We start from the raw sequence: 27728 nt of genomic DNA on the forward strand, positions 1-27728 counted from the left end.
AATTCCTGGAATCAGACCGGCATGTAAGCGAGATTGCTTTGATTGTTACAGTTATTTCCTTTCTCTGGAATTCACTTCTTGACAAAATGCCCTAGGATTTCCTCTGACTTTTATCGAATTTAGCCAAGCATTACTTACTATTTGGATTATGAGGTAAATTACCTAACTGAATGACCAGGGTCATTTTCAAGCTGGGAATATTAGTTTGTTGCCAGTGATGCCACATTGCAAATCTGTTTTCTAATCGCTAGCCCATGTCAAAGGTCCTTTCTTTCTGTCCTGGGCATTTGAAAATCACAATGACAGATGTTAAAATAGTGGAAGTTATTAAAAACAGAGACTATTTTCTTCTTCTAATTTGCTTGATTGCTGGCATTAAGTTACTACAGCCAACCCATTCTCAAATACTCCCTTTGTGATGCTTTGGTGCTATTTTATACTTGCGTCTCAGCATACGTTCACCTAAAGAAGCTCTTTTAATAAACGGCCTTTTTCTGAACGACTTGTTAAAAATTCTTTCCCAGCTTACGTTTTCACGGTCTATCCCGGAACTATTCCTCATGATGACAAGATCTGCCTTACAAAATACTGGACTCAAGAAACGGGAGCGGGGGGGGAAACTTGTCCTCTCTGAGCCGGGTCCGAGGGTGCCAGCCCCGCCGGGCCAGGCCGGGCCGCAGTCCCCCGGGGCGGCGGGGTTTCCACGCGTAGGGGCGCGGACGAACATGCCGCGGGCGGGCGGCCCATCCCCGCCCGCACAAGAGGCCTCTGCCTTTTCCGCCCGCCCCGCTAGCTGGTCTTTACGATAAAGGCCGCGACCGGCGCCGGGGAGCCTCCCTTCCCCCACGGCTGGCGGGCGGGCTGAGACTCGCTCCAGAGGCAGCCCCAGCCGCAGGCCCTGGAGCGCGCCGATAACGGCCGCGGCTCCCTGAGGCGGGGACGCGTGCCGGGGCCCCGCGGGGCAGCCGCCCCCGGCGGCGGGACGCGCCGCCCGCCCCGCCCACCGCCCCCCTCACGGCGGCGGGCGGGGCGGGGCCGGGGCGGGCGTCGCCGCCGCTCTACCGGTCGATCCGGGCTCTGCGGCTGACGCCGCGGCAGCGGCCAATCCGTTGCGGCGCCGGGCCGAGACTGGCACCGCCCCCCGGCGGCTCCCCACAGGGACGGGCCGGAGCGGCCGCTGCCGCCGCCGCCGCGGGTGCCCGGGCTGAGTCAGCGCCCCCTCCCCCGCCGAAGATGAACATCATGGACTTCAATGTGAAGAAGCTGGCGGCCGACGCGGGCACCTTCCTGAGCCGCGCCGTGCAGGTACGGCCCCGGTCGCCCGCTCCTGCGGGGGCCTCGCCGGGACCGAGCTTCGCCGCCGCGGCCCGAGCTGCGGGAGGCGGGCGAGGCCGCGGGCTGGCACCGCGGGGCCGCCGCTGGCCCCGGCGCGGGGCGTTGGCCGGGGAGCTCGGCTCCGCCCTGGGCCGGGGGAGCGGCGGCCGGGAGGGGCCGGGCCGGGCCGGGCTGGCGGCTGGGCCCGCCGCGGGCTCCCAGCTCTGAGGGAGCGCCAGGCCCGGCTGCGCTGGCGAGAGGTGAGCCCAGACCTCTGGCCTGGCCGGGCAGCGATGTGCTGCTGTGAGGCGCCTCCTTCTCAAGCCAGCTCCTTCCCCCGCGGGTCCCCTGCTAGCCCCGGGCTTGGCAAGACGCGGGGGTTTCGGACAGGAACAGCTGGCCTCGGGGGGCTGGCGGGGGCAGCCGAAGATCAAGACAGGCAAAGAGGGGAGGAGGCTCCTGGGCTGGGGGGGACGGGTTGGGCAGGCAGTAGCTGCGGGGAGGCACGGTCGGACTTTATACGTGGGAAGGACAAAGGTGTGTCTTGCCTGAAGTAAGCTGGTGTTTTTACTGGCTGCTAAAAATGTATCCCGCTGCCTGATCGTAAAATTCGAGCTCTGGTGTGACACGTGAAAGTATCTGTCTGCTTAGGCTTTGGGGGTTTGTGTGAGCTTTAGTATCGTTTTTTAAGCTTGCTCGATAGCCCATTGTTTCCGAATCGGTCTGCCCCTTTCTTCACGCTAAGGGCACTATAATTGGCTTTTGTTTTTTTAGCTGTTGTCTTGAGCCGTAATCCCCTTTCTTTATATAATCAAACCTGAACAGATTTCCTGTAGGGAGGTGGACATCCAAGCAGTGCACAGTAATCCACTTTGGTTTCTCATGAGTTCTCGCTGGGTCACAGTCAGGTTTGGAACGTGATTAAACTTCTTATCTGGTCCGATCGGTCTGATGTATTGCCCTAAATCTCAATATTCAAGCAGAACCAATGATCAGCAGCACAGCAGAGCTCTGAAAATGCAAACTCGTCAGAAAACATTGTTGTTCAAATTTAAATGAACTTAAAGCAGTCGTTGTGGCTTCTCTTTGTGATGGAGGTCTTTCCATGCTCCCCCCCCGCCCCGCCCCGCCCCCGGCTTCTAGGTCTACATGTTTCCCAGACCATCTCTTCCTTTCCAGCCTCCACCCCTTTCCCTTTTCTTGCTGGACAAGAAAAAAAAGGAGATGCAGTTCACCCTTTATTGTAAGATCCTGTGATGGGATGTTTGTGATTTCATCTCTTATCTTGAGTTTTTACATTTAAATCAGCTTATTGAATTAAATCTAATGTAGGTTTTTGCAGTCTGTCAGGGTTGAAAGGTGCTGTGAACTGTGGTTTACTCCAGTATGTGGTATCTCTATTGTTTGTTTACATCTGAATAGCTACATTAGTTATCTGCTTAATCTAAACTAAAATTCAGTGGAAATGTGGAAGTAGTAATTTTGCTCTACCAGCTGCTACTTTCCCCTAAAACGAGAAGTTTAATGAAGCCATTGAGGGGGAGGAGCAAATCCCTAACATGTTCTTACAAACTAACTCATATTCTCTGCGCTATTGTTGCTTCCCCTGTTTTGTTTTTTTTTTAAAGTTACTATGTAAGGCCTACACATAATATTGATTAATTTTGTGGATTTTTTTTTTAAATGTAGTCTGGGTGTAGATTTTGTGTCCTCTATACAGTTCTGTATATTGAGTTAAACTCTTATGTTCAGGCGTCACCAGATGATGTGATATGACCTGACACTAGTTGCTTTGGGATATTAGAAACAAAAAAACCCACCAAACCCTATGAAACAGTTCAGCAGCATAATACGGTATGTAGGAAAATCACTTAAAATTTCCATTTCAACTTGTAAGACGGTGAGCATCTTGTTAGTGTTTCTCAGCCTTGTCAGACTTTTCTGTTACAAAGGGATTGGGGCTGTTTTACCCACAACTACCTGATATTCATGTTCCAGGAAACTTGTCCCTTCTGTGGATGAGATTATACTGTGTTCAGACTGACATATTCTAGTTGGTAATCTACAGAAAAATCAAGCTTACTGGCCATCTTCGTCCAAAGCCTACCTTTCCTTCTGGCAGGCAGAAGATGCTTGAAGGAGTCATTCTCCGTCAGTCTTGCAGTAGTTGCAGTTTGTGGAACAAAGTAGTGAATGGTTATAGTTAGGGATATTTGAGGTGAAAGAAATAATTTTGTAAAGTATAGTAATAAGAATGTGAGTCCTTCCTCTTGCCAGGCTGTGTAATCGACAAGCTGCCTGCTTAGTGGTCGGGAGCGAGCTGGCCTTTTACTCTTTGGTAGCAGAAACACTTTTATTGTTCATTACTTCTACCTGAAGTTAGAGGCTTATCTTAATGTAATTTCTCCTTTTAGTAATTTTGCAGTGTAGACTTGAAATGTCTATTGGGCTGAGATAACCCAGTTGTATACAAAACAGTACAACTTCCTTCTGCGTTAGCTGGTCATATTCAGGCAACTTTTGTATATATTTTGAATTTGATAAAGATAGATGTCTTACTGATATGATTTATTCCATCAAGTGCTTACATTAAGTATCTCGGTATGACATGTTTTAAGCTTTAATAAAAATGAAAACAAAACTCCTAGAGCTGTAATCAAAGTAGATAATCATTAGTATCTGCCTATTTTGGAACATTTTTTCTAAGCAGAAGAAAAATTCTTGATTCACAGCACCACCTTCCTTATTTTGTTCTTATCCTTAAGTGACAGAGTAATGTCTGAAAAAGGACATAAACCAGAAAGACCAGTTCAAATTTAGGTTTCAGGGTAGCTGAGATGGGAAATCAGTGGCAGCATTGTTGCATTAAACTGATGCTGGAAACCGTACTTCTGTCAAACTATTATTTACCGTGCTGCTCAGTATTGCTAAAATCAAGTTTTTCCTTTAAGTGTATATGTCAAATCTAACACTGCAATCTTCACTAAGCAATCTTCACACTGCTGAGAAGATTTGTGGAAATATTAATAGGAAAGCCCATTTTATGTACAAATACTCTTCTCTGTAATTCGTAAAAAATAATTTCAAAACCATTAATATTTTATTGTGATGAATTTGTACAAAGTTTCTGAGAACAACTTAGAGTACCTGACATCTTTTTTTAAGGAGCCTTTTAAACAGTCATAGTAATACATCCATAAATAAACTCCGTTCTGCCCTATACTGCAACCAAACTTTTTCACGAAGGCAGTTTGCTTTTATGTAGAACTGGAAATGCTCTAGCATTTATTTAGACTTTAGATGTGCATGCTATCAAAGTTGGTTTTATTTTACATCTGATAGAAATTAAAACAAACTTGGACAATGTAATTTGCTTGTATTGTATTCTTGTTTCTTACTGCAAGTTTAAATATCCCACCAAAGAACTTGTTAAGAATGAAGTTTGACAGTCAAAAATGCTTCCAGTCCTATTGTGTTCTTAATTGGTAAGCTTGTTAGGGATTTAATCATAAGCCAGGTTCTTCTGAAAATGCCTGACTTTAAACAGGCTGTGAAGTGGTGAGATCATCATTGTCATGAGGAACTACTGCTCTAAAGAGAGGCAGGCAAAACCCTCAGTTCCGGTTTTGCTTGGTTCCCTGATGTGAAACGTGTGGCTTCCCCCTCTCCCAGAGAACTGGGATTGAAGTACAAACTGCTTGTGGATTAATAAGAGTTGGCATGAATTTAATATCAACTGAAATGAATCATCTGCTGGATTTACTTAGCTAAATAGAGTTACATTGTATTTCATTGTCACTGAAAACACAGCTTGGAAAAGAACAACAGAGGTCATCTTTCTGTTTCTGTAAGGCATAACAGGATAACTTGTATCTAAACAGTTCATCAAAACATTAATTTGTCCTATTCTAAAGAGCAAAACACACCCCATCCCCAAAGATATATATTCCAAAACTTCCCAGAGAAGTCTATTTTAGCTTTTTATCCTTGTCTTTAAAAGCTTTCTCTAATGTCAAACTCTAATTTAAATCTTCATGCTGAAGTTTCAACTCACTACTTTTTGTCCTGTTTGCTGTGGGCAGGATAACATTTTTTGAAACGCATTAAAGGTAGCTGCAATGAGAATCTGTTGTGTCTTCAGGTTTTACTGTGGGAGAAGGGACAAAATTAATTATAAAATATACAAGATTGAAGTAAACTTTTAATGGTCTTCCTTACTGCTGGCCTCTTTCCTTTTGGCTCGTGTTTCAAAGCCAAAATTGGACAAAATGCTTCAAATGAGAACTCTCAGTACCAAGTAGAGCAGAGGATTTCTTCATAATGTTGTAAATTACCTTCCTCATCTTGGTCTGATTAACATCCTCCCATCCCTTTTTTTCCCTGATAGTAAGGGTGTGTTGTTGAACTTAACTTTCAAATATATCCTTAGATTTTTATTGATGACTGGGTAAGGGTTATGTCTTTGAAAACATGATCTGCAACTAATATGAATGGTTACTGTCTTAAACTCGTCCTGGGAAATTATTTCTGTTAACTAACTGAGTATTTTCAACCTGTCTAACTTGTAGTTTACGGAAGAAAAGCTTGGTCAAGCAGAGAAGACTGAACTGGATGCTCACCTGGAGAACCTTCTCAGCAAAGCAGAGTGCACTAAATTGTGGACAGAAAAAATAATGAAACAAACAGAAGTACTATTGCAGCCAAATCCAAGTAAGGAGCCCTTCAGGTTTTTGTTTGCAACTTTTGAATTAATAGATCTGCCAGTGTAAAAGTTTACTGCAATACATATTGCATAAGTTATGACTAAGTATAGTATTTTTAAAATATGAAGATTGGAGTTAGGGAAAGCACATTTTGAAGAGCTACTGAGAATCAGAGGCACTGTACCAATTGCTGGTACTTCTGTAACCCTTCAAATGGGAAAAACTTTAGACAGAGCTCTTTAAACTATAGCATTGGTTCCATACTTTGGTCAGTTCTCAGGCTGACTGGTTTTTGAGGTGTTTCCAGTTTAATTGATTTTTCCACCCTAATTCCAGAAGTCTTAGGTAGCTGTAAGAACTCTGAAGTTCTTCATGGGGTAGATGCAGTGGCTTAAGAAATTTCATTACTATTTCATTACTTTAAACAGTCTGCACCATACAATTCAGCTTGAAGCAGGCAAGATGAACTTAAATGTCTGTCTTTAACAATTCCTTTGCTAAAGAATGGTTAGATTGATACACCATACTTAGGCAATTAAGTTTCAAATAAATTTTCATCACTGGTGAATCTCTTACTGTAACAGTAACAGAAAAAACCATGGGTGGAAGAAATGTAGTTTTCTGGTGTGTTAATTTTATTTGTTTCTTAAATTGCTGCTACGAGTAGTAATGTTGAGGATATCAGTTTCAGACTTATATCCTACAGTTATCTGTGCCATTCGTGACAGTTGTACTAGAGTTGGCAGCTATAGGAGTTTGCTTAGTGTATAGATCTAGATTTCAAGTCAAGACCTGGTCTTTAGTCACTGGGTGAACTACTTTTACCAAAAAAAAATCGAAACCTCCTTTATGTTCGCTCAAATGATAGAATTATAATACAGCTAATGCCTCTGCACTGAAAACAAATATTCTCCTTGTAATGATGTACTGAGTTAGTATTTATTAGCACAGGTAAACCATACACTGATAGCACTTCTCTAATGCCAAATAGATAAATTCTTTATAATGTTTATCTTAGAAGTATTATTTTGGAAGCCAGTTGCATCCTTTCGTTCTAAAAAGGATGGAACTTTAGTTCCATAAAAGCAGTATTTAAAAAACAAACATAAAAACCAAAACAACTAATCCTGTGGGAAGGATGCAATAGAACTAAAAGAATATTCTGGCTCAGGTTTCAACTTTTGTCTAGGCCAGAGGAAATAGTTATCTTGTTCATTTAATTCAGTATTTGTAATAGCTATTGACTTTTTCAGAAACTTGTAATTGTAGAATATTGAATCACTAACTGAAGGCTGGTAGAACTGTGTGAGGAAGATTGAGTTGAACGATAATGTATGGTAGTATCTCAGTTATGCTGACCAGTCAATTTTCTGATGTGTAAAGATACTCAGCATTAAGCAGTGGTCTTCATCAGGGAATGTAACTTCAGCTTTTTGGCAGCCTACTTGGGAGAGCTATCACATGCTGTAGAGAGCTTCTTTTGGTTGTTAATAGAGCAACCATGTCTCAGGGAGGAAAAATGCCTTTCAATCACATTTTTAATTGTACCTTTAGGTCAGACCCATGTAATAGTCCATTAATTTTAGATTACTTTTCAGTTCTTTTGTCATTTAGTCAAAAATAAATATTATGGATAGATTAAATTAAAACCAATGAATTTGGATAATTTTTAGTTCACCCTTGGTGACAGGGAATGTGCTCGTACCCATGTTTGTCTCTGTCAGGTTGATTTTGGTAACCTTCATGAGAGAGTAATTTAATCCAGTGCTGATGAAAGTTGTCTAATTAATAGCATTATTTTTGGTTGCATCAAAGTGGCAGGTTTATTTACTGGAGAGCTTCTTTGTGGTTGTCTGTACTATTGCAGGCTGAAATTGGTTCATACTGACAGCATAAATAAGGTGAGCTAGTTATAAAGTCAAAACAGTTGGTCAGGGAAATTGGGTGTTGTATTTGAGGAGTTTGCTATTGTAATTAATAGTGTCTCTGCTTATGTCTGTGAGGCTTTTTTACCCAAGAAGCATACTGTGGCTTAATATTATGATAAATGGATGGATATTAATGATCATATAGTCATGACAGGTTTTTTTGATAATTTTGCTGCTCAAACTAAGGAAAGATGGGAATACAAAATGAAACATTTTCTAGTATCTTTAGTGGTTTCTTTCAAAGCATTTCAAGGAAGCAGGGAGAGTTGGAAAGAGAGGATATAATTTCTGGGGCTACCAAACTTTCAGACTACCTTAATAGGGAACCTACAGTAGTTGTTGAACTTAATTCCTACACTTTTAATTCTAGTGAATGATTTTCACAACTTTTTCCTGGAGGGGGCAAAAAGACTGGTTTTGTTAAGAAGTAGTATTCTATTATGCTCTTACAGGGAAGACTTCTGGACAAAATTTTGAAAAACTATAAATATGCTGATAGAAGGGAGAGGAAGAGTATAATTTTTCACTTTCACAGGTCACTCTAAGAAACACTTGAACACAGCATGACAAACATGGAATAAAGTCAGTTGCCAAGAACAGTATCTTCAGCTTAATGTTGTTCACTTAATGTTGAGTTTAATGTTTGGATTTTGAATTTTGTTTGTTTGTTACTATTTCTAACTTATGTTTTGAATGACAGTAATTATTTCAAATAAACATTTTTTTAGATGCCAGAATAGAAGAATTTGTCTATGAGAAGCTGGACCGTAAAGCACCAAGTCGCATGAATAATCCAGAGTTACTAGGCCAGTATATGATTGATGCTGGGAATGAATTTGGCCCAGGAACAGCCTATGGTAAGTAGAAGTAAAAGATATGTCTTGTATTGCAGAAATGAAGGGGGAAAAATGCACAGCTCTAATTTTTCTTAACAATGTAAAATGATATTTCTTGTCTTCCTCTAGATAAAACAGTTCAATTACTTTTGTATCAGTTTGAGATGACCTGCTATATAACTTTGAGCATTAGGAGATCAATGATGAGGTTTCTATCCAAATCTAGAAATAGAACCTGCTGTTGGAATGATAGCAGTCTTTGTGGATGGATAACTTTCTTACCAGAACAAATAATTCTGGAATTTGGTTTCCTCGTTAAAGGAACATGCTTGCACATCTAACAACATTTATGCATTTTATTTGTGGACTGAAAATGTTATCTGAAATTAACTTCTTTAGAAAGAAGCCTCTCTAACTTTACAGTACTACTGCTTTTCTTATGATATATTTTGCTAAAGATGAGAGTGTAGAACATAATCTAAATTTTCTTCCTTCTCCAGCAAATTTATATACCTATGATAGGTGGATTGGGGGTTCTATATCTAATGTTTTTACCCTGGCATTAGTTAGAAAGTGTAATTCTAGTGTTGTCTACAACAAGACTCTTAACGTTCCTGATAATAGATTTAGTTGTTAATTTAACTTAACCAACTGAAATGCATAGGTGTCTATGTATATAATATAGTCTGCAATCAAAGTCTGAGTTAGCTCTCTTTAGTTGCTTTCTTCAAAATTGCAGTGGGAGGTAAAACTTTTGTTCTGGGAAGAATGAGTTCTTTATATCTGGAAATAATGGTGTTCCTTTTCAAAAGAAGGAAAGTGCACTTAAAAAAAAAAAAAGTAAATGTTTTATAGAAGACTTACGGACACAAAATCAATAATGGCAGGCTTTGTTCCTCTTACTTCCACGTGGTTTTATGCCGGTATCTGTGGCCTTCCTTCTGAACATCAGCCTCAAGTCTTGCTTTTTAACATCAAATGAAGTTGTACTTACAGGCACATTATCCCTTAACTTGCAGAATTTTTAGAGTTCAGGCAAGTAAAATCTATTATCATAAAGATAGATACGCTGTTAGCCTTCATATGGTGACACAAAATATTTTAGTTCTCTGAAAACTCAGTGTCTTTTCTAACTCAGCCCTGTCAGTCTGTTGAAACATGATAATAATAACTATATTCTTGATACACTAACTTCAGTTTCAATACCTAGCTCACAACCAAATTTCTAAGTATTGTTCAGTTAATGTACAAATGCATATTTAGAAGTAGGAGTAGATGGGGGCGGGGATAAGCACATTATTTTCCAGTAGCTAAATGAGCTTTTTCCTTGCTACCAACTACTCTTGACTTAAACAAAAATATGGTATCAGGGGAGGAGGTTGTTGGATTAAAATAAATAGGTACAATATCCAGATCTAAAATAGGTGTTCACAATGGAGCTGTCATATTGGTGCCACATCTACAATGCTGTGTCTGTTCTCATTGAAATCTTGCCTTGACCTGTCACTGTTGTTAATAAAAATTGTTCGGTTTGGTGTGGGGGTTTGTTTGGTTTGGGTGGTTGTTTATTTGGGGGTGGGGTGTGTGGTGTTGTTTGGGTTTGTTGGGTTTGGGTTTTTTGGTTTGGGTGGGGGTTTTTTTGTAGCTGGTTTGGATTTATTCTGAAAGCCCTTGTGATGACATTGGCTTATCTTTCAAACTGCTGGCCTAAACTTTCCTGCCTGTAGAAACCTGTTTTGTTAACCACCTGCCTGAATTACTATGAAACTAACATTTTTTTCCTTTGCAGGAAATGCACTTATTAAATGTGGAGAAACACAGAAGCGTATTGGGACAGCAGACAGAGAGCTAATTCAAACTTCTGCTATAAATTTTCTCACTCCCCTGAGAAACTTTATTGAAGGAGACTACAAAACTATTACTGTAAGTTGAATTGTGCATTCTTCAGCATTTCACACCAATTGTAATTGTAAATATTCAAAATGAAGTAGTAGATAATTGTGCACTATTGCCTTCCTCAAACTAATGTAGGAAAAACTCAGGTAGAATTTTTGCCTTCGGTGTATTTTCCTTCCTTTTGACCAGGTAAAATCAAAATAATTCTGAAAACTTGCTTTTTGTAACTACTGTTCTATTAAAAGTATGTATCTTGAGTATAAAATGTGTGAGAATAATTAAGGTCTAATTCTGCCTCTTTGTTCAACTGAAGAACCTTTTTGCACTTGATACTTCATTAAAAGATTTCCAAGTAGACAGGCTTTTGCTTTTGAGTATGTGTACCTGTTCTCACAAACTAACCTAACTCGCTTTCAGAAAGAACGTAAACTATTACAAAATAAAAGACTAGATTTGGATGCAGCAAAAACCAGATTGAAGAAGGCAAAAGTTGCAGAAGCTCGAGCTGCAGTAAGTAGATTTTTTTTTTTTTAATTCATCCATTACTTTTAAACTTATTGGTGTATATTTATAAACTCGACTGCTTGGTTATGTTTTCAGTCCTAGTTTCTTACAGTCACTATTTTTCTAGATGATACTTTGTAAGAAATGCCTCAGTGGAACACAATGAAACAAAAGCAAATTGCTGATCAAGGTGTTAGTCATCTATTTGTAGATATTCCATCAAGTTGAACTTACTTGACCCAAGTAAATATTCTCCCCTTGTTCTGTACTAGATGAGCCTATACTGCCAAAAATGACTTGCTACAATCTGCCGAGATGGTTGTAAATACAAATCATTCAGACATCAAGTTTTGGCATTCTACAAGCGTTGAAGCATATGTATAATTACTTCCAAGTGATGAACCTATCTATACTTAACTTCTCTATATCAAATATTTGTCATTTACTCTTAGTATATTGTTTACTATTTCACACCACCAAACAGGGTGAGACTCTTAAAAACTTGCATCTCTTAACGATTCTTATTCCCCCAAGAAATGCTTGTTCAAGGAGATTAAAATTACTATAAACTAAAAAGCTTTTGCTTTTTAAACTCTTAAAACACCTCTAAATGGAAGAATAGATGATTGAATGCATGCAATTTCAGCAGAGTATGCTTATAGTATTTTCATAGCTATCCTTTGACTGCATTCCGAAAAGTGCAACAGGTAATGATGGGTAGTGAAGTCATTTTTCCCATAAGGGTTAATGCAGCAGGGGTCATGCGTGCAGATGCTGAGGGAATACAGGCAATGTAAGTACGCAGGGACAGAGTACATGATGAAGAGGCAGAAGCAGGACTGTCATATTTTCCTGGCTTTTCTAAATGGGTCACTGTCCTGAAAGATCTTAGAAGTGTCATCTCTGAGACAGAGCTTTGTAGATGAAGCACCTTGCATCTTTGGGATGGTGATCCTTCTGAAAAACCAATGTCATCTCTACCTGACAGTTCTGCTTCTATGTCTCAATCTTCCATGTCATGCACACTGTCCCTGTATTTAAATTGTCTGTATTTTCTAAGTCCATGCATGCATTTCTCCTTACATTATGTAAATTTTATGCAAAAAAGGTTACTTCTCTACTTGTCGAGCTTTCTTAATTTGTAAGACTAACAATGGAGAGCAAAGTAGGGTTTTGGTCAGCTAGTAGTGGAATTTGGAAGCAATGGATAGTAAACTATTCCTTTGCTTGTACTTGTTCATAGTTAAGTTTCCAAACAAAAAAAAGTATTTTTGTTATTAACTTCCTCTGTGGTGTGGTAGCAGGCATATACCTTACTTTCTAAAGCAATAGAAAGACCATAAGGAAATTGTTGCCCTTGAGCTTAGTGTTAAAAGAAAGGCTCTAGATTTGAGTTTTAGTTCCATCACCAGTGTAATATCTAGAGCTTGGTGCTTGGACAAAATTATTGGCAGTTGCTGCTGCTACTACTTGCCCAGTCTTAAATAATCATATAGCAAGTAACTCACCAATTTATGCACAAATAATTTAGTGCTGGTAGAGTATGAAACTCTAGGTCTCTTACTTCACTGCCTTGCCTATACTTCAATTTTAATTACATTTTAACAGCAGTGTGCATGTTTAAGAAGTATTGGATTGTAGAATTCTCAGAGAAGTGAAAAAATTGCATCTCTACTTTATCCTCTGCAATATAGAAATGAGAACTAACCTGGACATAGGTGTGATGCAAATGGTTCATCTTCTGCTGGCTCACTTATTTATGAAGGAAGATATCTGACAAACAGGGCTGAACTGATAGGTTAGCAAAGTGTATTGAGTTATGATGCAAACTTTTATGTTTTACTACTTTCTTAGATAGGATAAAGTGATAAATTATATCTATATTTGATTATTTTTTTCTGTGTTTAAAAAAAAATAAATATTTGAAATTACATTCTCCCATATTTACTATACAACTGAAGTAGCTTAGATCAGTATTTAAAATAGAAATCTAAACAGTTTTGTTTATCTATATTCTGTTCACAGTCTTGCTTAGCTTAAACTTGCAGTGTTTTGTGCCAATAATCTGTTCATCTGCTATATTCAGTGTTGTAACTTGCTTTTGTCTTTTATCTATGCACTTAAGCAACTAAACACCTCTCAGCCTGAAGAGAATAACATTATGGTAAATGTCTCTTACGTGCTCAACTTGCTGCATGTAAAATGGCTAAAGGTTTGTTGGCCTCCTGTGTTCATTCATTTTCCTATCAAATGTTTCCTCTTGCTATCCAGCTCATTTGGTCTTGTTTCAGATGTTTTCCATTCCAAACTGGATTTGTATAGTGTACTAAATACACTTATGTCACTACAACATTAGATGTTGTTTTTATCAGAATATTTCTGATAATCTGAAGTATACAGCATTATATTCTAATTTCTATGAGTTTATGAATTAGGATGCAAAGGAGTTGATTTTTTTATCACTTCTGAAATTAATTTCACCCATTGGAGGGAAAGGAATTATTTCATTCTCCTGTTTTTTTAATACAAGTAGGAGTGCATTATGTGAAATGGCCAGGAATAAGTAGAAATTATTCCCTTCAAGCAGTGTTTCACAAATAATCGAAACTGAATTAATAAATTAATGGCTTAACTTAGAGTACAGTATATCCTAAACTTGTTGCAACTCATTAATGCAGCTGTTTTTAGCACCATAATTGTGAAAGTGGAAAAGGAAGGGGTTAATTAATTATGTACAACATAGACTGTGCTGTTCAGCCTGTCCTGCTTTGGGTCTTGGATCTGCGCAGCATAGCGGGTCTCATCTCAATTAGTGTTCCAGATTTCTCAGTCATGATCAGATAAAAGAGCGAATAAACTTGTTTGTTACAACTTGCTTCTGCAACCTTTATACACGTTTCTTCCTACTGAAGTCCTGATTGTGTCATCTTACAACTGCAGAAAATGAAGGTTAAAGGAGAACTGCATTACAAGAGTGAATTGGGACAGCAAACTGCAGTAATTAATTTCTAAAGTAAATTCCTTGCAGTTGTGTGGTTTTGCTGTACTACTTGCTACTACTTTAATACTCAGTTTGAGATACCTCTGTAGCATTTTAAATTAAATTTAGTTTTCAGTAAGAATGCTTGTGAAATAGGAAACCAGTAATGGAATTGGCAAGAGAAATCATTCATTTGTCTGTTTCAGTCTTTACTTAACATGGTGTTAAAATGAGAATAGCTTTCCGTAGTTTTCCAATATTTTAACAAATTAAGGTAACTTAAATTCTTCCATAAGGTAATTTAGTTTGTCTCATTCATGTAATTTTCTAAGTAGTTATGTCTTCTGTTGTAATAGCCTGTTTTAAATAGATTCTTGTAACATAGAAGGTCTACAAGTCTCATACTCTTCAGTATCTAATTTATTTCACAGATACAGTGCTATCCATACTTTTTTGTAGTTTCATTGTACATGAAGTGCTTTGGGCAACTGACTTACAGCACTCCTCAAATCCCTGTGAAGTTCTGAGGACAGGAAAGTAGTTAAAAGCCTAAGTATGGTTGCATCCTGTATTAAAGTGCCACCAATGTCTCAAGTTTGTATGTTTTTATTTTTCCCCCCCTACTCTTAATGCTGACTAGATATGGGCTGAGGAGGTGACAAAAGTAAGTAAACAATTTAGAAACTGCAGAATTCTGAAACCGTAACTTGTGCTGATCTAATGTAATAAAGGATATTGCATGTTGTTGATTTCAATCTAATGCTGGCGGCCTGATGCATTACATCAGAATACACTGGTTCCCTCTGGGGCTTTTCTAACTCCACTGGTGAAACAATGCCTGGGGCTTGTTTTATAGTAAGCTGTTTCTGGCTAACTGTCACTTAGTACCATATGATTCTCATGTGACAAGACTACAGGACTTGTTTCAAAATTTACTGGTATGGCATCCTGTTAAAAATGACCTCCTAAGAATTAGCTTATCTGAAGATTTTCAGAAAGTAATCTAAACTGTCCTGAAAAACACTGTTCTTCAACTCTTACCCAGAACATGGAACAGTACCTAAAATGCTGGAGTGCATGCAAGAAATTCAGAGCAAACTCTGTTTTGGAGGGGTTTTGTTTTGTTGGGGGTTTTTTGTTTCACATCTTTATCCCAGTGTCACTAGAGAATGCTGTGCTTACCTTAAGCAACTGAAGTTAGGAGGTAGGCACATCTGAAAACTGTACGTGGACTGAAGGCTGGTTCATAAATACAGCATTATCCTTGAGATGGGGGCTGCACCCTTCTCTTGTCATGCCATCCCTTGCACAAGGACAAACTCAGTGGAGTTAATGGAGTGTTAGGCAACAGCTGCTCCAGTGCCATGAGAAGGGCTGTTATCAGGCTTACTGGCTCTGACAAAGCAGTATTGGGAACAGGCTGTGAGACGTTGTGCTAACAGTTAAGAAGAAATTTCTTAGGGGATTTCTATAGGTGAGGGGAAATCAAAGTTAAGGGTAGCAATAGAAAGTAAGGGTAGCTGGAGGGCAGGGGCTTTGGAGTATGATTCTTAAAAGGGGACTAGATAGGCAGCTGTGGGAGGTGTAGGGAATTGCTATTAAAAGCTGGGATATGGAGCTTTGGGTGAAATCTTCGGGTTTGTGAGAGAAAATAAACGAAGGCTTTTTCTGTTCCAAGTTTCTCCAAGTTATGGTGCAGACAGAGGAGGTAGAGTGCGAGAGTTTAGGGGAAGAAGGAATTTAGAGATTGAACTGTAAAAGGAGGGTTAGGTCAGCTTTGATCCCAAAGTTTGAGAATTATTTTACTATTTAAGTAAAGTAAAAATTTGGAAGCAGCAAGCCTGTCTGCTGGAGTACTTGGTACTGTTTTGGGAAGAAAGATGACAGGGAAGCAATATTGCTGTAACGAGAACTAATCTTGAATCTGTAAGACAATGATGAATAGAACTATTTGCTTTTCAGAGATGATGACAAGCAACTCTTAAGGATAGTGAAACCTAACAGATTGTGTCTCAGAGAGAAAAAGAAATAATAAAAGTGCTTAACCATAGCATAAAGGAGACTAAAAGCTTTAAATCTTGTAATAAATTATGCAATTCAAGCTTCCCTTTTTTAAAAGCAGAAACTATTGAGAAGAAACTGCAACATACATGTTCTGCCAGAGAAACAGTAATTCATCCAGGTTTCTAAAGGCAATCTGTCCTTCTGTGTTTGAAAGTTGGGGAAACAGATTCATAGATGTTTTCAGTTTACATCTAAGAAATGTCCCAACAAGGATTTTGGACTGTCCAGTGATCTCTAGATCAATTACGGGTTTTTTTTTCAGTTAGAACAAAAGGTCTGCATGGTGTCAGTGACAAACTTTCTTCAGTTTAACTCCCCCTCTGAAATGTAGAATTAGAGGATGTTAAATACTGTACTATAAAACACATAGGGTGGGTACCGATATTACACACTTTATAAACATGAATTTTGTTAGGAATCTTCTGAGGTGTCTGGTGCAGTCAAGGGAAAGAGCAGAGGCTTTTAGCGTCTGTTCAGCATGTTGAGGTTAGACTGGTTTTCAGCATCAAGAGGAGCTCTTCTCTTTTCACTACGAAGGAGACAAGGAGGCACAGCTATATTGGGTAGCAAGAATATATCCATTATCACTGTTTTGCTATAGCATGTCTAATAAAACAACATTAGGAAAGTGATTTTATTTCCTATGCTCTTATGATTGTATGTTACCCTTTCACTACAGGATTGCACAGTATTTCTGAGAGGTCACATTCTTATGTGAAATTTGGGGAGATTATGAACTTCTGAATATTCATATTCAGAAACTGGGTTCATATTCTGAGCTTGGGGAGCAAGTACCATTTTGAGGGATCTTCATGGGAGATAACCAGTGAGGCCTTCTAATTGTTCTAAAACCAAAATATGACTGCAGCTGGGGGTCACTGGAAAGTTTAGGCTTGTATTTTGAGCTCTTTATTCTGTTCAGAAACTAAGGTGAGCAGGCTGTAAACTTCCCAGACTGAAAGTTGGCTGGTTTTCACCTTTACTGTAAGGTGCAGAGTAGATACGCTGTCCTGTTACTGTTCACCTAGCAGTACTGAAAATAGGGATAGGCAAAACAGATTAAACACATCATCACATAGTTCAGTTTATGTAAATCTGTACAAAGCCAGTATATCAGGCTTTTGTAAAGCAATGTATTTAAAGTCACTCTGTACTGGCTAAGTTAATACATATTACCACGTTACTTGCTTTGCATTTTCTTATAGAAAATAGTTTATTTGCTAAAATATTGTTGAAACAAATAGAATTATTCTGATGGATATTTCCCCTTCTTATGAGTTCCTATTATCATGTATTTACTTACCTGGCAGGAAGAAAGAAACGTATTAGCAACTGCTGATTTCAGATAAGCAAGAGACTAGACTATTTATCTTCAGATAAATGGTTTACCTGTGAATTTGCTGGTTTTTTAAAAGGAAATGAAAACGTTGCTAATACAGAAGGGAATGCTTTTCTTCCCCTCTTGGCTATCAGATCTGCTTTTTTCTTCTGTTTGTTCTTACATTTCTCTCAGGGACTGCCAGATGGATTTCACTGATATTAATAGAGATTTAATAGGAAAATTCCAAGCAAAGAGTCTTGCCTCAACAAACTTTGAAAACCTAATTAGTTTGTAACTTGATACATACACTGCTATCTTAGTTTTAAGAAACACACAGTAGTCTATAGCTGCTTCCTCACTGTTTAATTAATGTGTAAGCCTTCCCAGCTGCAGTGACTTCAGATGGAAAAATACTTCTTGGGTAACAGCATCATTCTTCTGTGCCCATTTCTGAGATTAAGATCCTTCCATGCAACTTTTCATATTGATTTAGCGGAATGCAAGAACAGGATGTATGCAAACACATAAAATCCTTTTGAAACAGATGGCCTATCCCTATCACCTCATGAAGTTTCCTGAAAATATATTTTCTTACTCCATTTTGTTGAGAACAGTAACTGTTGTGTCTTGGACTTAATGTAGATTTTTGCCTTTGGGTTTGCTTTTTAGAAACAAGCTATTAAATGCATATAAGCATTGAGGCAAGGTAGTCCAGATTCCAGGCTGAGGATGTTCTGTCTTGGAACAGTAAATCTTAGATATTACTACACATTTTTATGTATTTGTGTGTTTGAGTCCTTCCATGTGCGTCCGTTCCCCCCCCCCCCCCCCCTTGCCCCCAAGTACTCTAAAGTAGTTTTGGCTTGTGCTAGATGGAAGTCCTTTAAAACTGCTATAATATTGTCAAATTATTTTTTAAATACTGATAATGATATGTAACATGGAATAAATTTTAATTATTTAAATATGTAACTTAAATCCAATCATTTTAATAGAAATTTTACTCTAATTGAAGTTAGAACATTTGCTATAGTTTGGATTTATTTATTTTTAAAGACACCTCAATTACAAGCTCCAGAAATAGTTGTAGTAGCTTGGTGGCCAGTATGAGACATTAATTTATGAAATACCATGTTAACATTGACTATTTATGTACAGCTGGTGGCCATGCAGTTACCTGACAAAAATAATGTGAGGTTTACCCTAAATTATTTGGTCAGAGCCCTCTTAACTTAAAATATGGAAAAAATTTACATTTTATTTGGCTGCCACTATGTGGTGGGTTGACCCTGGCTTGGAAGCCAGGTGCCCACCAATGCTGCTCTGTCACTCTCCCTCCTGAGCTGGCCAGGGGAGAGAAAATATAATAAGGGGCTTGTGGGTTGAGATAAGGGCAGGGAGAGATTGCTCACCAATTACTGTCACGGGTAAAACAGACTTGACTTAGGGAAAAATTAACTCAATTTATTGCCAATCAAACCAGAGTAGGGTAATGAGAAATAAAACCAAATCTTAAAACACCTTCCCCCCACCCCTCTCTTCTTCCTGGGCACAGCTTCACTTCCAAATTCTCTACCTACCCCCCGACCCCTGCCCAGTGGCGCAGGGGGACGGGGAGAGGGGTTTACAGTCAGTTCATCACACATTGTCTCTGCTGCTCCTTCCTCCTAAGGGACAGGACTCCTCACACTCTTCCCCTGCCCCAGGGTGGGGTCCCTCCCATGGGAGACAGTTCTCCGTGAACTTCTCCAATGTGGGTCCTTCCCATGGGCTGCAGTTCTTCATGAACTGCTCCAGCATGGGTCCCTTCCATGCCATGCAGTCCTTCAGGCACAGACTGCTCCAGCGTGGGTCCCCCACAGGGTTCCAAGTCCTGCCAGAAAACCTGCTCCAGCGTGGGCTCCTCTCTCCACAGATCCGCAGGTCCTGCCAGGAGCCTGCTCCAGCACGGGCTTCCCACGGGGTCACAGCCTCCTTCAGGAACCCACCTGCTCCAGTGCGGGGTCCTCCCTGGGCTGCAGGTGGAGATCTGCTCCACCGTGGACCTCCCTGGGCTGCAGGGGGGGACAGCCTGCGTCACCGTGGTCTTCCCCAGGGGCTGCAGGGGAATCTCTGCTCCGGCGCCTGGAGCATCTCCTCCCCCTTCTTCTTCACTGACCTGGGGGTCTGCAGAGCTGTTTCTCTTACATGTTCTCACCACTATTGCTGATGGGCTCGGCCTTGGCCATCTGCAGGTCTGTCTCAGAGCCAGCTGGTGTTGGCTCTGTCAGACACAGGGGAAGCTTCCAGCAGCTTTTTACAGAAGCCACCTCTGTAGCCCCCCTCCACTACCAAAACTTTGCCATGCAAACCCAATACACACTACTATGCTGACAGAAGCCCTGGTGAAGACACTGTTGTGCCAATGAACACTTGGTTTGTTATTGGGAGAGGTGGGGTAATACTGCCGGCAGAAAAATGCCTTCCTTTTGCTTACATTGACTTTACGTGGTAGGTGTCTGATGATAAAACTGTTTGTTGTGTACATAGGGCCTCAACATTTCTGAACCCCAAATGCAATTACTCTTTTTGCCTAGTAAAGGTCTGCAAAGAAAAAGCACATTTCAAATACCTAAGCTTGTGATTAATGCATTTGTATGAGTAGCTGAGAATCAAATGGAACTGTTGAAGTCAGAAAGTGTAACAGAGTGCAATGTACAAATACTTAATGTGCATCCTTACTTTTAGTCTGAACAGGAAGTACGAATTACTCAGAGTGAATTTGACCGTCAAGCAGAGATTACCAGACTTCTGCTGGAAGGAATCAGCAGCACACATGTGAGTACCCAAAAGGGGTATAGGGGGAAAGTCAAAATCAGGGCACTTTCTAAAAATAACTACAGTAAGCTGCCTGGGAGCTTTGGGCTACGAGTTTTCACTTCAGTGCGTTAAAGTATCAAACCATGTTCTTTTATATTTTGAATTCTAGTTAAGTATCCACTGAATTTAACTTTACTCTCCCATTAACCTTAAGCATGCAGGATCTTTCATTTTTATCCTTTAAACTCAGTTTCCCATTCATCAGATCAACTGAATGTTGAAACTACAAAAATGTGCTAAAATATTTATTCTCTTATGGAAACAACGTAGGTAAATGGCATGATGCTTGTACAGCACCTATTTTTTGTGCTCAAATATGTTAATTTTTGTGACTTTTTATCCTATTTCAGTGGTAAATCCAGGCACTGTGTGTATGTGGCATAAATCCCTATATGCCAATATTGGAATTAGCATCTGACTAGGAGACCAGATATTCTAATGCAGTATAGTATTTTTACAGACTAAAAACTTGAATTCTTTACTGTATTGTAGGCACATCATCTTCGCTGTCTGAATGATTTTGTTGAAGCTCAGATGACCTATTATGCACAATGTTACCAATACATGTTGGATCTCCAGAAGCAACTTGGAAGGTAGTAACACTGTAAAAACTTAAGAAAAAACCATTTTTTTCTAAGTGCTTATGAATAGTAGGAAAACTTAGGCAGATATAAGTGGTGAACACACAGGTATGCTGGACTGAAAGGAAATATATCTGTTCTCAGGTAATTAATGTGTAATTACCACAGTGCAACTACTTACCTAAGCCTACACACAGCACTGATGCCTTTTGAGGGTTGATTTACTGAAATTTTGTGTATTTTGTAATTGAGGAAGGTAAGCACATGGTAACCTCATTTAATGGCACAAAAAGGAATTTCTAGAGATTTACTTGTAATCATTCAGTTTTCTTATGCTTCATGCTACAAAACCACTATGCAAGGTGAGAAAAGATTTTGTACTGCCTGTAAATTCCTGTTACATCTTAATTTGATACAGGGTACTACCTGATTTTCAATGAAACTGCATTCTCCGGTGTGAGTTGCCAGCATGGGTATTGTATCTAGGGAGAAATGTAATTTATAATATCTATAATTAGTAATCCAAAGCACTCACAGTGGAATAAGCAAGTTTGTCTGGTTTTACTGTTTAGTGGGTTTAGTATTTTTAAATTAAGAGAAGCAACTGACATTAGTTTGTGTGCATAGTCCTTTTTGTGTGCTTGGTGGTGATGTAGAGATCTACATACTTGCTTTTCATAAAGGATCTACATACTTACTTTTCATAAAGTTTCCCTATGCTAATTTTTCTTCACAAATCACCATTTCTTAGGGTTATACCAGACCACATTCTTTAGGTGAGCATATGCATTGAAGGATTGTCTGTACTTGGAAGTTTACTGTAGTGTCTATTCTAAATAACTGTCTCTATAAAGTATCTCTGTTTATGTTTTTCATGACAAGGAAGTAAAAACAAAAGTGTTCTTGAGTTGTGTCCTTTTCCTGACTTGCAATTTCCTGTGGTGTTTGATTTCCTTTCCTCAGTTTAAAACTGTGATTTCAAAAAAAAGCCACATCTTTTTTGGTAGTGCATAAATGCAAGTTGTAGAATTGATAGCTTGAAAAGAAACATTTACTGGATTAAGGACAAGTGTCTCTTGAATTAGAAATTATGTATATTTAGTATATTTATTATACAGAAGAATATTTACACAGCTATTTTGAGAGAATGTTTTTAAAATCTGTACAGAAAGCTTTAAGCATAATACCTTAACCTAAGGAAAAATGTATTTCTCTTTAAAATCTCTTGATTTAGGATGTACAGCATGTCCAGAACAGCTGTCTTTGTTTAAAATTTGTGTAAACCGCTAGCAGGTATAAAAAAAGTATATTTGAAGAAAATGCTGCCTTTAGGAAAACAGAAAGATGTATCTTTCTGTGGCTGTGATCTGATTAGTAGTTTTTGATAAAATTACTATGACCGCTAGAAGACCAGAAGCGTGGAAGCTTTACAAAATCCTAAATGCCTCAAACAGCCAAATGAGTTTGTCTGTGTGGACTAAACAGTAATGGTATTAAAGCTTGGGTGTGTCTCCTTCCTTGTGCAAGGAAGTCCCACTGAACTGTAAGAGAGCACTGGGACAGGGTCTCAAGTTGCGGTCCTTGCTTTGGAAGAGTTCCTGGGATTATAGGCATATAGTGCATAGCAGTTGCATTAAATAAACAGACAAGCAGGATATGTGTAGTGTTCTTTCTATGTTATGTGTAGGCAGATAGAGCACCAAATAAATAGTTTAGGCAGCTCAGCTAGATTTTGCTGGTATTTGCCAGCACTCTGTTGGTTAACAAGGGATATATAGTGCTGAGTTACACGTGTTCTTTTGACACATCTAAGAATGACGTTGTGCCATGTTCTCATATGAAAGCCAAGAGCTGTGAGGGACTTATTTTTATTTTGAAGTTGTTGGTGGACCAGAACTGTTCAGCCTCTAAGTGGGATAGTTTGTTGCTTGAAACAGAAACCTGGTTCTCAGAATAGTTGCATATTATATGTTTTACCTGGGTGAGAATCTAGGGCATAAACCTTAACCTGGTTCACACTGAGACTATTCAAGTTCCAAAGCTGAGTACTGATTTTCCTGATGTACTTTCCAGAGTCAGCTGTAGGGAAGGCGGGGGAAAAAACTTCAGTTCTTTTTATAAAAATAGACATGGTTTTATGGGTGTTTCTCTTCAGTGCAGCACCAGCTGCTTATCCCTCTACTGCCTCCCCCTCCAGTGGGGCTGCTTAAAGAATCAAATCTCCCCAGTCAAAAGCAATCTCTCTTCTTCTTTTTTTTTTTTTTTTTTAGTTCCTCAGAAGGAACTAAACAAATCTATTTAAAATATCCTGGTACTCTGGCTGCTTTTCTTGCTGATAACTGCTTTTGCTCTGAATTTTCTCAGCTTCCCTGACAGCAAAGCCTAAGCTTTGGCATCATTATTTTTTTTTTCAAATTACCCATTACTAGTCCCCTACTCTACAAGCTGTGAAACTCCTGCTGCTTAAGTGCTCAAAACAAATCCCAGACAACCTCTGTATAGCTGAAGTTTTCCGGTAACATGCCTACATGCGCCTTTGCAAAAAGAACAGGACTTAATGCTTTACTTACTGATTGACACAGCAGTTATAAAGCTTTGGCTTTCTTTTCCCTTACCTGTACAAACCAGTGACCCTTTGAATTGAGCAGAATGATTTACAAGTAATTACTGTGTTAACAGGTAACAGGTTTAGCAGTGTACTAAACAGTAATTTAGCAATATTGAGAAACAGCTGATTGTCATTTAAAATTAAATCCCTCTGAATGCCAACTAATCAAGTAATAAATATATCATGAGGCACAGCTGAGTTATCTCTAAAAAAAAAAAAGTGTGGTTTAGTTTTTCTTCCCTTTGTTCTGCTCATTTGATTTGTTCAGCGAACATGGTGAACTGATTTGAGAAACTAATCTGGCAAACGAAAAAAAAATTTTTTTTGGTGGAGTCGCAGTCTTCTTGGTGAGTTGAACCAGGTCTTTATGATCAAATGAAGTGAAGGTAAGCCAGAGGGGGAAGTGGGGCTTCCTTGTTTTGACAGTAGTAAACTGCTAATTAAACTCACACCAGTCTCCTGAAAGTCTACCCAATTCTTACATGCGATTCAGTCTAGCTGTGAAGGGGCTACTTCTGTCCTTCATAATATATTCCTGCTGTTTCCCTTCAGTCAGATATAACAATAGCATGCCTGCAAGGTGAACTTGTTTAACAAGCTGTTCTGATGGACAATTAGCAGTCTTGATGATTTTTGTTAGATCAGATTGTTGAAACAACTCAAAACCAACAGATTGCTAGATCTGATTCAAATGACAGAGAATGAACATTTATGCAAAAAAGGTGTAGAGGAGTGGATCCACCCTGTTTGGTGGCAGTGTAAATTTACCAGATTAAGTATTGTGTGAAACTGTAAACTTGTGTGCAGTACTGCTACAGCCAATACAGACTTGAGCTGCCTCAATTCCACCTATGTTCATGGCCACGTGATCCAAAAATTAGTTGCTGTATTGATAGATTTAGTTTTCACCTGCATCAGCTCCCTAAACTAGCTTCTTTTATGATTATATGAACACCAGTAATGCTGCAGACATTGTTGTGGGAATATACTGATCTTGATTTATATGGTTAAAGTTGCCACTGATCTGCGTCTTCAAGAAAAACTTAACTGGGGAGCATAGGTGGGAAGGGATGAGATGAGACTGTGTTTTCTGACAGATTCATACACACAATATGAATAGATCTTCGTTATGTCAAAAGAGTAGGCAAAAGCAGGAGGGGGGTAATATGTCAACACCCCAGGTGTTAATGAAAAAGTATCTGTGTAGAACTTATATGCAGGAATTGACTAACTGGTTGATGTGTAGTCAAAAGAATGGAAGGAAATGCAGCTACAGTTCCATGTCATCCTGACTCAGTCTGTGTTCTACTTGCTGACCCTTTTTTACTTCATCAGCTCCACCACTTTTCAAAACCTTCATTGACCTGCTTTTAAGGTAGAATCAGATGAGTGCTGGAACAAAGTAAGGCAGCAAAGGGACAAGGAATTGACTACATCAACTGCTAAATAAATAAGTTGAGTCTGCCATGGAACTGCATCCCAGGTTGTAGGGCAGAGTGACATGAGACAATCTCACAGCTCATCGTTGCCCCCCTGCTGTTCCATTCCCCCTACCCCACTGCCCTGAAATCTCTTGCTTCTGTGTTCTTCTTTCTGTTCCTTCCACTTTTCAGCCATGTTATTCTGTCCTTTCCCTTGTATCTGCTCTGGCTCTCATCACAGTTTTTAGTAATTCAGCTCATTAACTTAGTAGAAGATTATACACTTTTTTTTTTACCTTTTTTTTTTTTTGCAGGTGGGTTAATGAGTTGAACTGACTTCATAGAAGGGTCTGGCAAGCACTACAGCTGGCAATAGAACAAGCAGCAGCTTGACCTAGAAAGGAGGGGCTTAAGTTGATATAAGTTCATCTTTAGTGTAAGAAATATTTTTGGTTTACAGCTTGCAGTTAGCTGAATGAAAGAACTGATTTAGATTACAAAAATAGTTGTGATTTTTCTTCTTCTTTCAGAGGGAGGCTGTGTTTTTAACCCACATAATTCCCTGATCTGGTTCACCAGCACAATCTTTTGTGTAGCCACATAATTGAGGAATAAGCAGGAGGAGGTGGAGGCTACTTTTACTGGCAGAGGTGTCAAAAGAGATGTTTATTAAAATACAGTCTGAACTAAGTCTGACCAACAGTGCTTTCCTGCTTTTGCCTTTTTCTTTTCTTTTTTTTTTTTTTAAGAGGCAATTATCAAGTTTTTTTAAGGTGTTAGTATTTCTTTTAAAGTATATTGGTTTGATTTATACTACAGGTCAGGAACATGTATCTTTAATTAGGTTTATACAAATATCAGTGCTGTTCTGTTACTACTGTCTCCTGGTGTTTATTCTGTAGCTGATAAAAGCAAGAATGCTAATTTAGGCATGGAGGCATGTATAACTGCCCATGTAGAACTGATTCACTCAGAAGTCTTTTCGGTTTGTTTTCTCCCACAGCTTTCCATCTACTTTCCTCTCTAACAATAATCAGTCTTCCTCAACTCCTGTGCAGAGTGTTTCTTCTCCCTCAGTCTTGGCCTCAGCCTCTGCTTCATTGACTTCAGTAAGCAATTCAATAGTTACTTCAGGCATCAGTGAACTGAAGTCATCAAGTGGCAGCAGAAAAGCTAGAGTTCTCTATGATTATGATGCTGCAAACAGCAGTGAATTATCACTACTTGCAGATGAGGTAAGTGTTTTCTATGTACTTTGATAATTTAAAAGTAAAATCAGAATGGTTGTGACTAGCAAGCAAAGATGTGCTACGTCAAGAAATCTGTGTAGTTGATTTTTTTAATTAAACTTCAATAGTACTCTTAGAGCGTTGTCTTGTACTTATATACCCTAATATTCTGTAGTGAGAATTAACATTTGTTACACCAGCTTAGCTTGCAAGAGCATTTGATAGACAATCAAGGTGCAATTCTGCTGTCTACTTTTTACTACACCTTTAGCACTGTTATCAATACAGTTAGTCTTTCAAACATTAAATACTGCAATTTGGGAAGAATATGAAAATACAACTGCTTCTTGTTTTGATGGTGATGGTTGTGCTGTGTTTACTCCCGTTCCAATTCAATTGTGCTGTTAAGTCAGAGAATCTATGCAAAGCAGGCGGAGGTATACAATGAAGCAGAGTGCTGGAACAGAGTTCCACCTGGTAATGTGACTGTAGCTTAACCCTGAAGATGAGCATCCACAAAAAAATTTTCAGACTCTTTGGTTTTTTTCAATGTGCATTACTTAAACATTTTTATTTGACTTTTTTCTTACCTAGACAGTGATTTAGGTAGAAGCTGTGGCCCAAGATTTCTGTTAAGATGTAGCACATCAACACCGTCTGTCTTTCTGTCATGCATTTGAAGATCCAACAAACTTTCATTTAATTGCCTGTTAAAGTTGATAGCAATATACAAGATTTATAGATAAAAAAAATAGAAAAGAAAGAGTCATTAATGAAATTTCATCAGGAAAAAAAAGGGACTTTAAAATGTTCTACTATATCTACTTCTTTTCAATGGACCAGTGAAATAATTTTTATGAGCACTAGATTAAGTTCCATCAATGCTCATATTAAATGCTCTATATAACTTTGTTAATCTCAATTCTAATACCTTGGAAATCACATGAAGGTAGACTGTAATTTTTTTCCCGGCAAGGAAAGCTTATAATTACGTGTTTCTGTTTTTTTAGGTGATAACAGTGTACAGTATCCCTGGCATGGATTCAGACTGGCTGATGGGTGAAAGGGGAAATCAGAAAGGCAAAGTGCCTATTACTTATTTAGAACTGCTGAACTAAATGGTTGGCCTGAATAAAGACTGTCAATTATGGCGACACATATTTATATACAATTAACGTTCTGTAAGCAGGTTTAAGTGTCTTCCATGTTATTGTCTTGAGGGACAAATACCAGCCATTACAAACTGGCTTTTCTGCCAGCATGGTTGCATGGTAAATACTCTATTCAAACTTAATGTGTTTAAAGCTTTTACTTCATGTGCCAAGAACATGTTTCCTACAGATTTGTTTCTACTGAAGTTTTCACTAATACAAGCTTCTACTTTTGAGTAATCTAGATTGAAAGCAGGAGGTACTGTTTTCTACTGAAATTTTTCATTAATGGCAAAGCTTTTCTTCACATAAAATAAACTTATTGTGAACTGA

The 27728-nt window shown here is 39.0% G+C and overlaps 1 protein-coding gene across 3 annotated transcripts; it reads left to right on the forward strand.

Moving 5' to 3' along the window:
• Positions 1 to 1103: 1103 nt before the first annotated feature.
• On the forward strand, positions 1104 to 27728 carry SH3GLB1 (SH3 domain containing GRB2 like, endophilin B1). 3 transcript variants are annotated; one of them, XM_049809390.1, is made up of 11 exons: positions 1104 to 1305; positions 5883 to 6024; positions 8674 to 8802; positions 10571 to 10704; positions 11095 to 11187; positions 13307 to 13393; positions 14802 to 14825; positions 20274 to 20363; positions 20898 to 20998; positions 26019 to 26250; positions 27255 to 27728. In XM_049809390.1, the coding sequence occupies exons 1-11, from the start codon at positions 1234 to 1236 to the stop codon at positions 27360 to 27362; spliced, it is 1212 nt and encodes a 403-aa protein (XP_049665347.1). In that variant the 5' UTR covers positions 1104 to 1233; the 3' UTR covers positions 27363 to 27728. The 3 variants fall into 3 exon arrangements, with proteins under 3 accessions (XP_049665347.1, XP_049665348.1, XP_049665349.1); XM_049809391.1 differs by having other exon boundaries at positions 1105 to 1305; positions 13307 to 13345; XM_049809392.1 differs by lacking the exons at positions 13307 to 13393; positions 14802 to 14825 and having other exon boundaries at positions 1107 to 1305.

Source organism: Accipiter gentilis, chromosome 8 (genome assembly GCF_929443795.1).
Source record: "Accipiter gentilis chromosome 8, bAccGen1.1, whole genome shotgun sequence".
In the NCBI taxonomy this organism is placed as follows: domain Eukaryota; kingdom Metazoa; phylum Chordata; class Aves; order Accipitriformes; family Accipitridae; genus Astur; species Astur gentilis.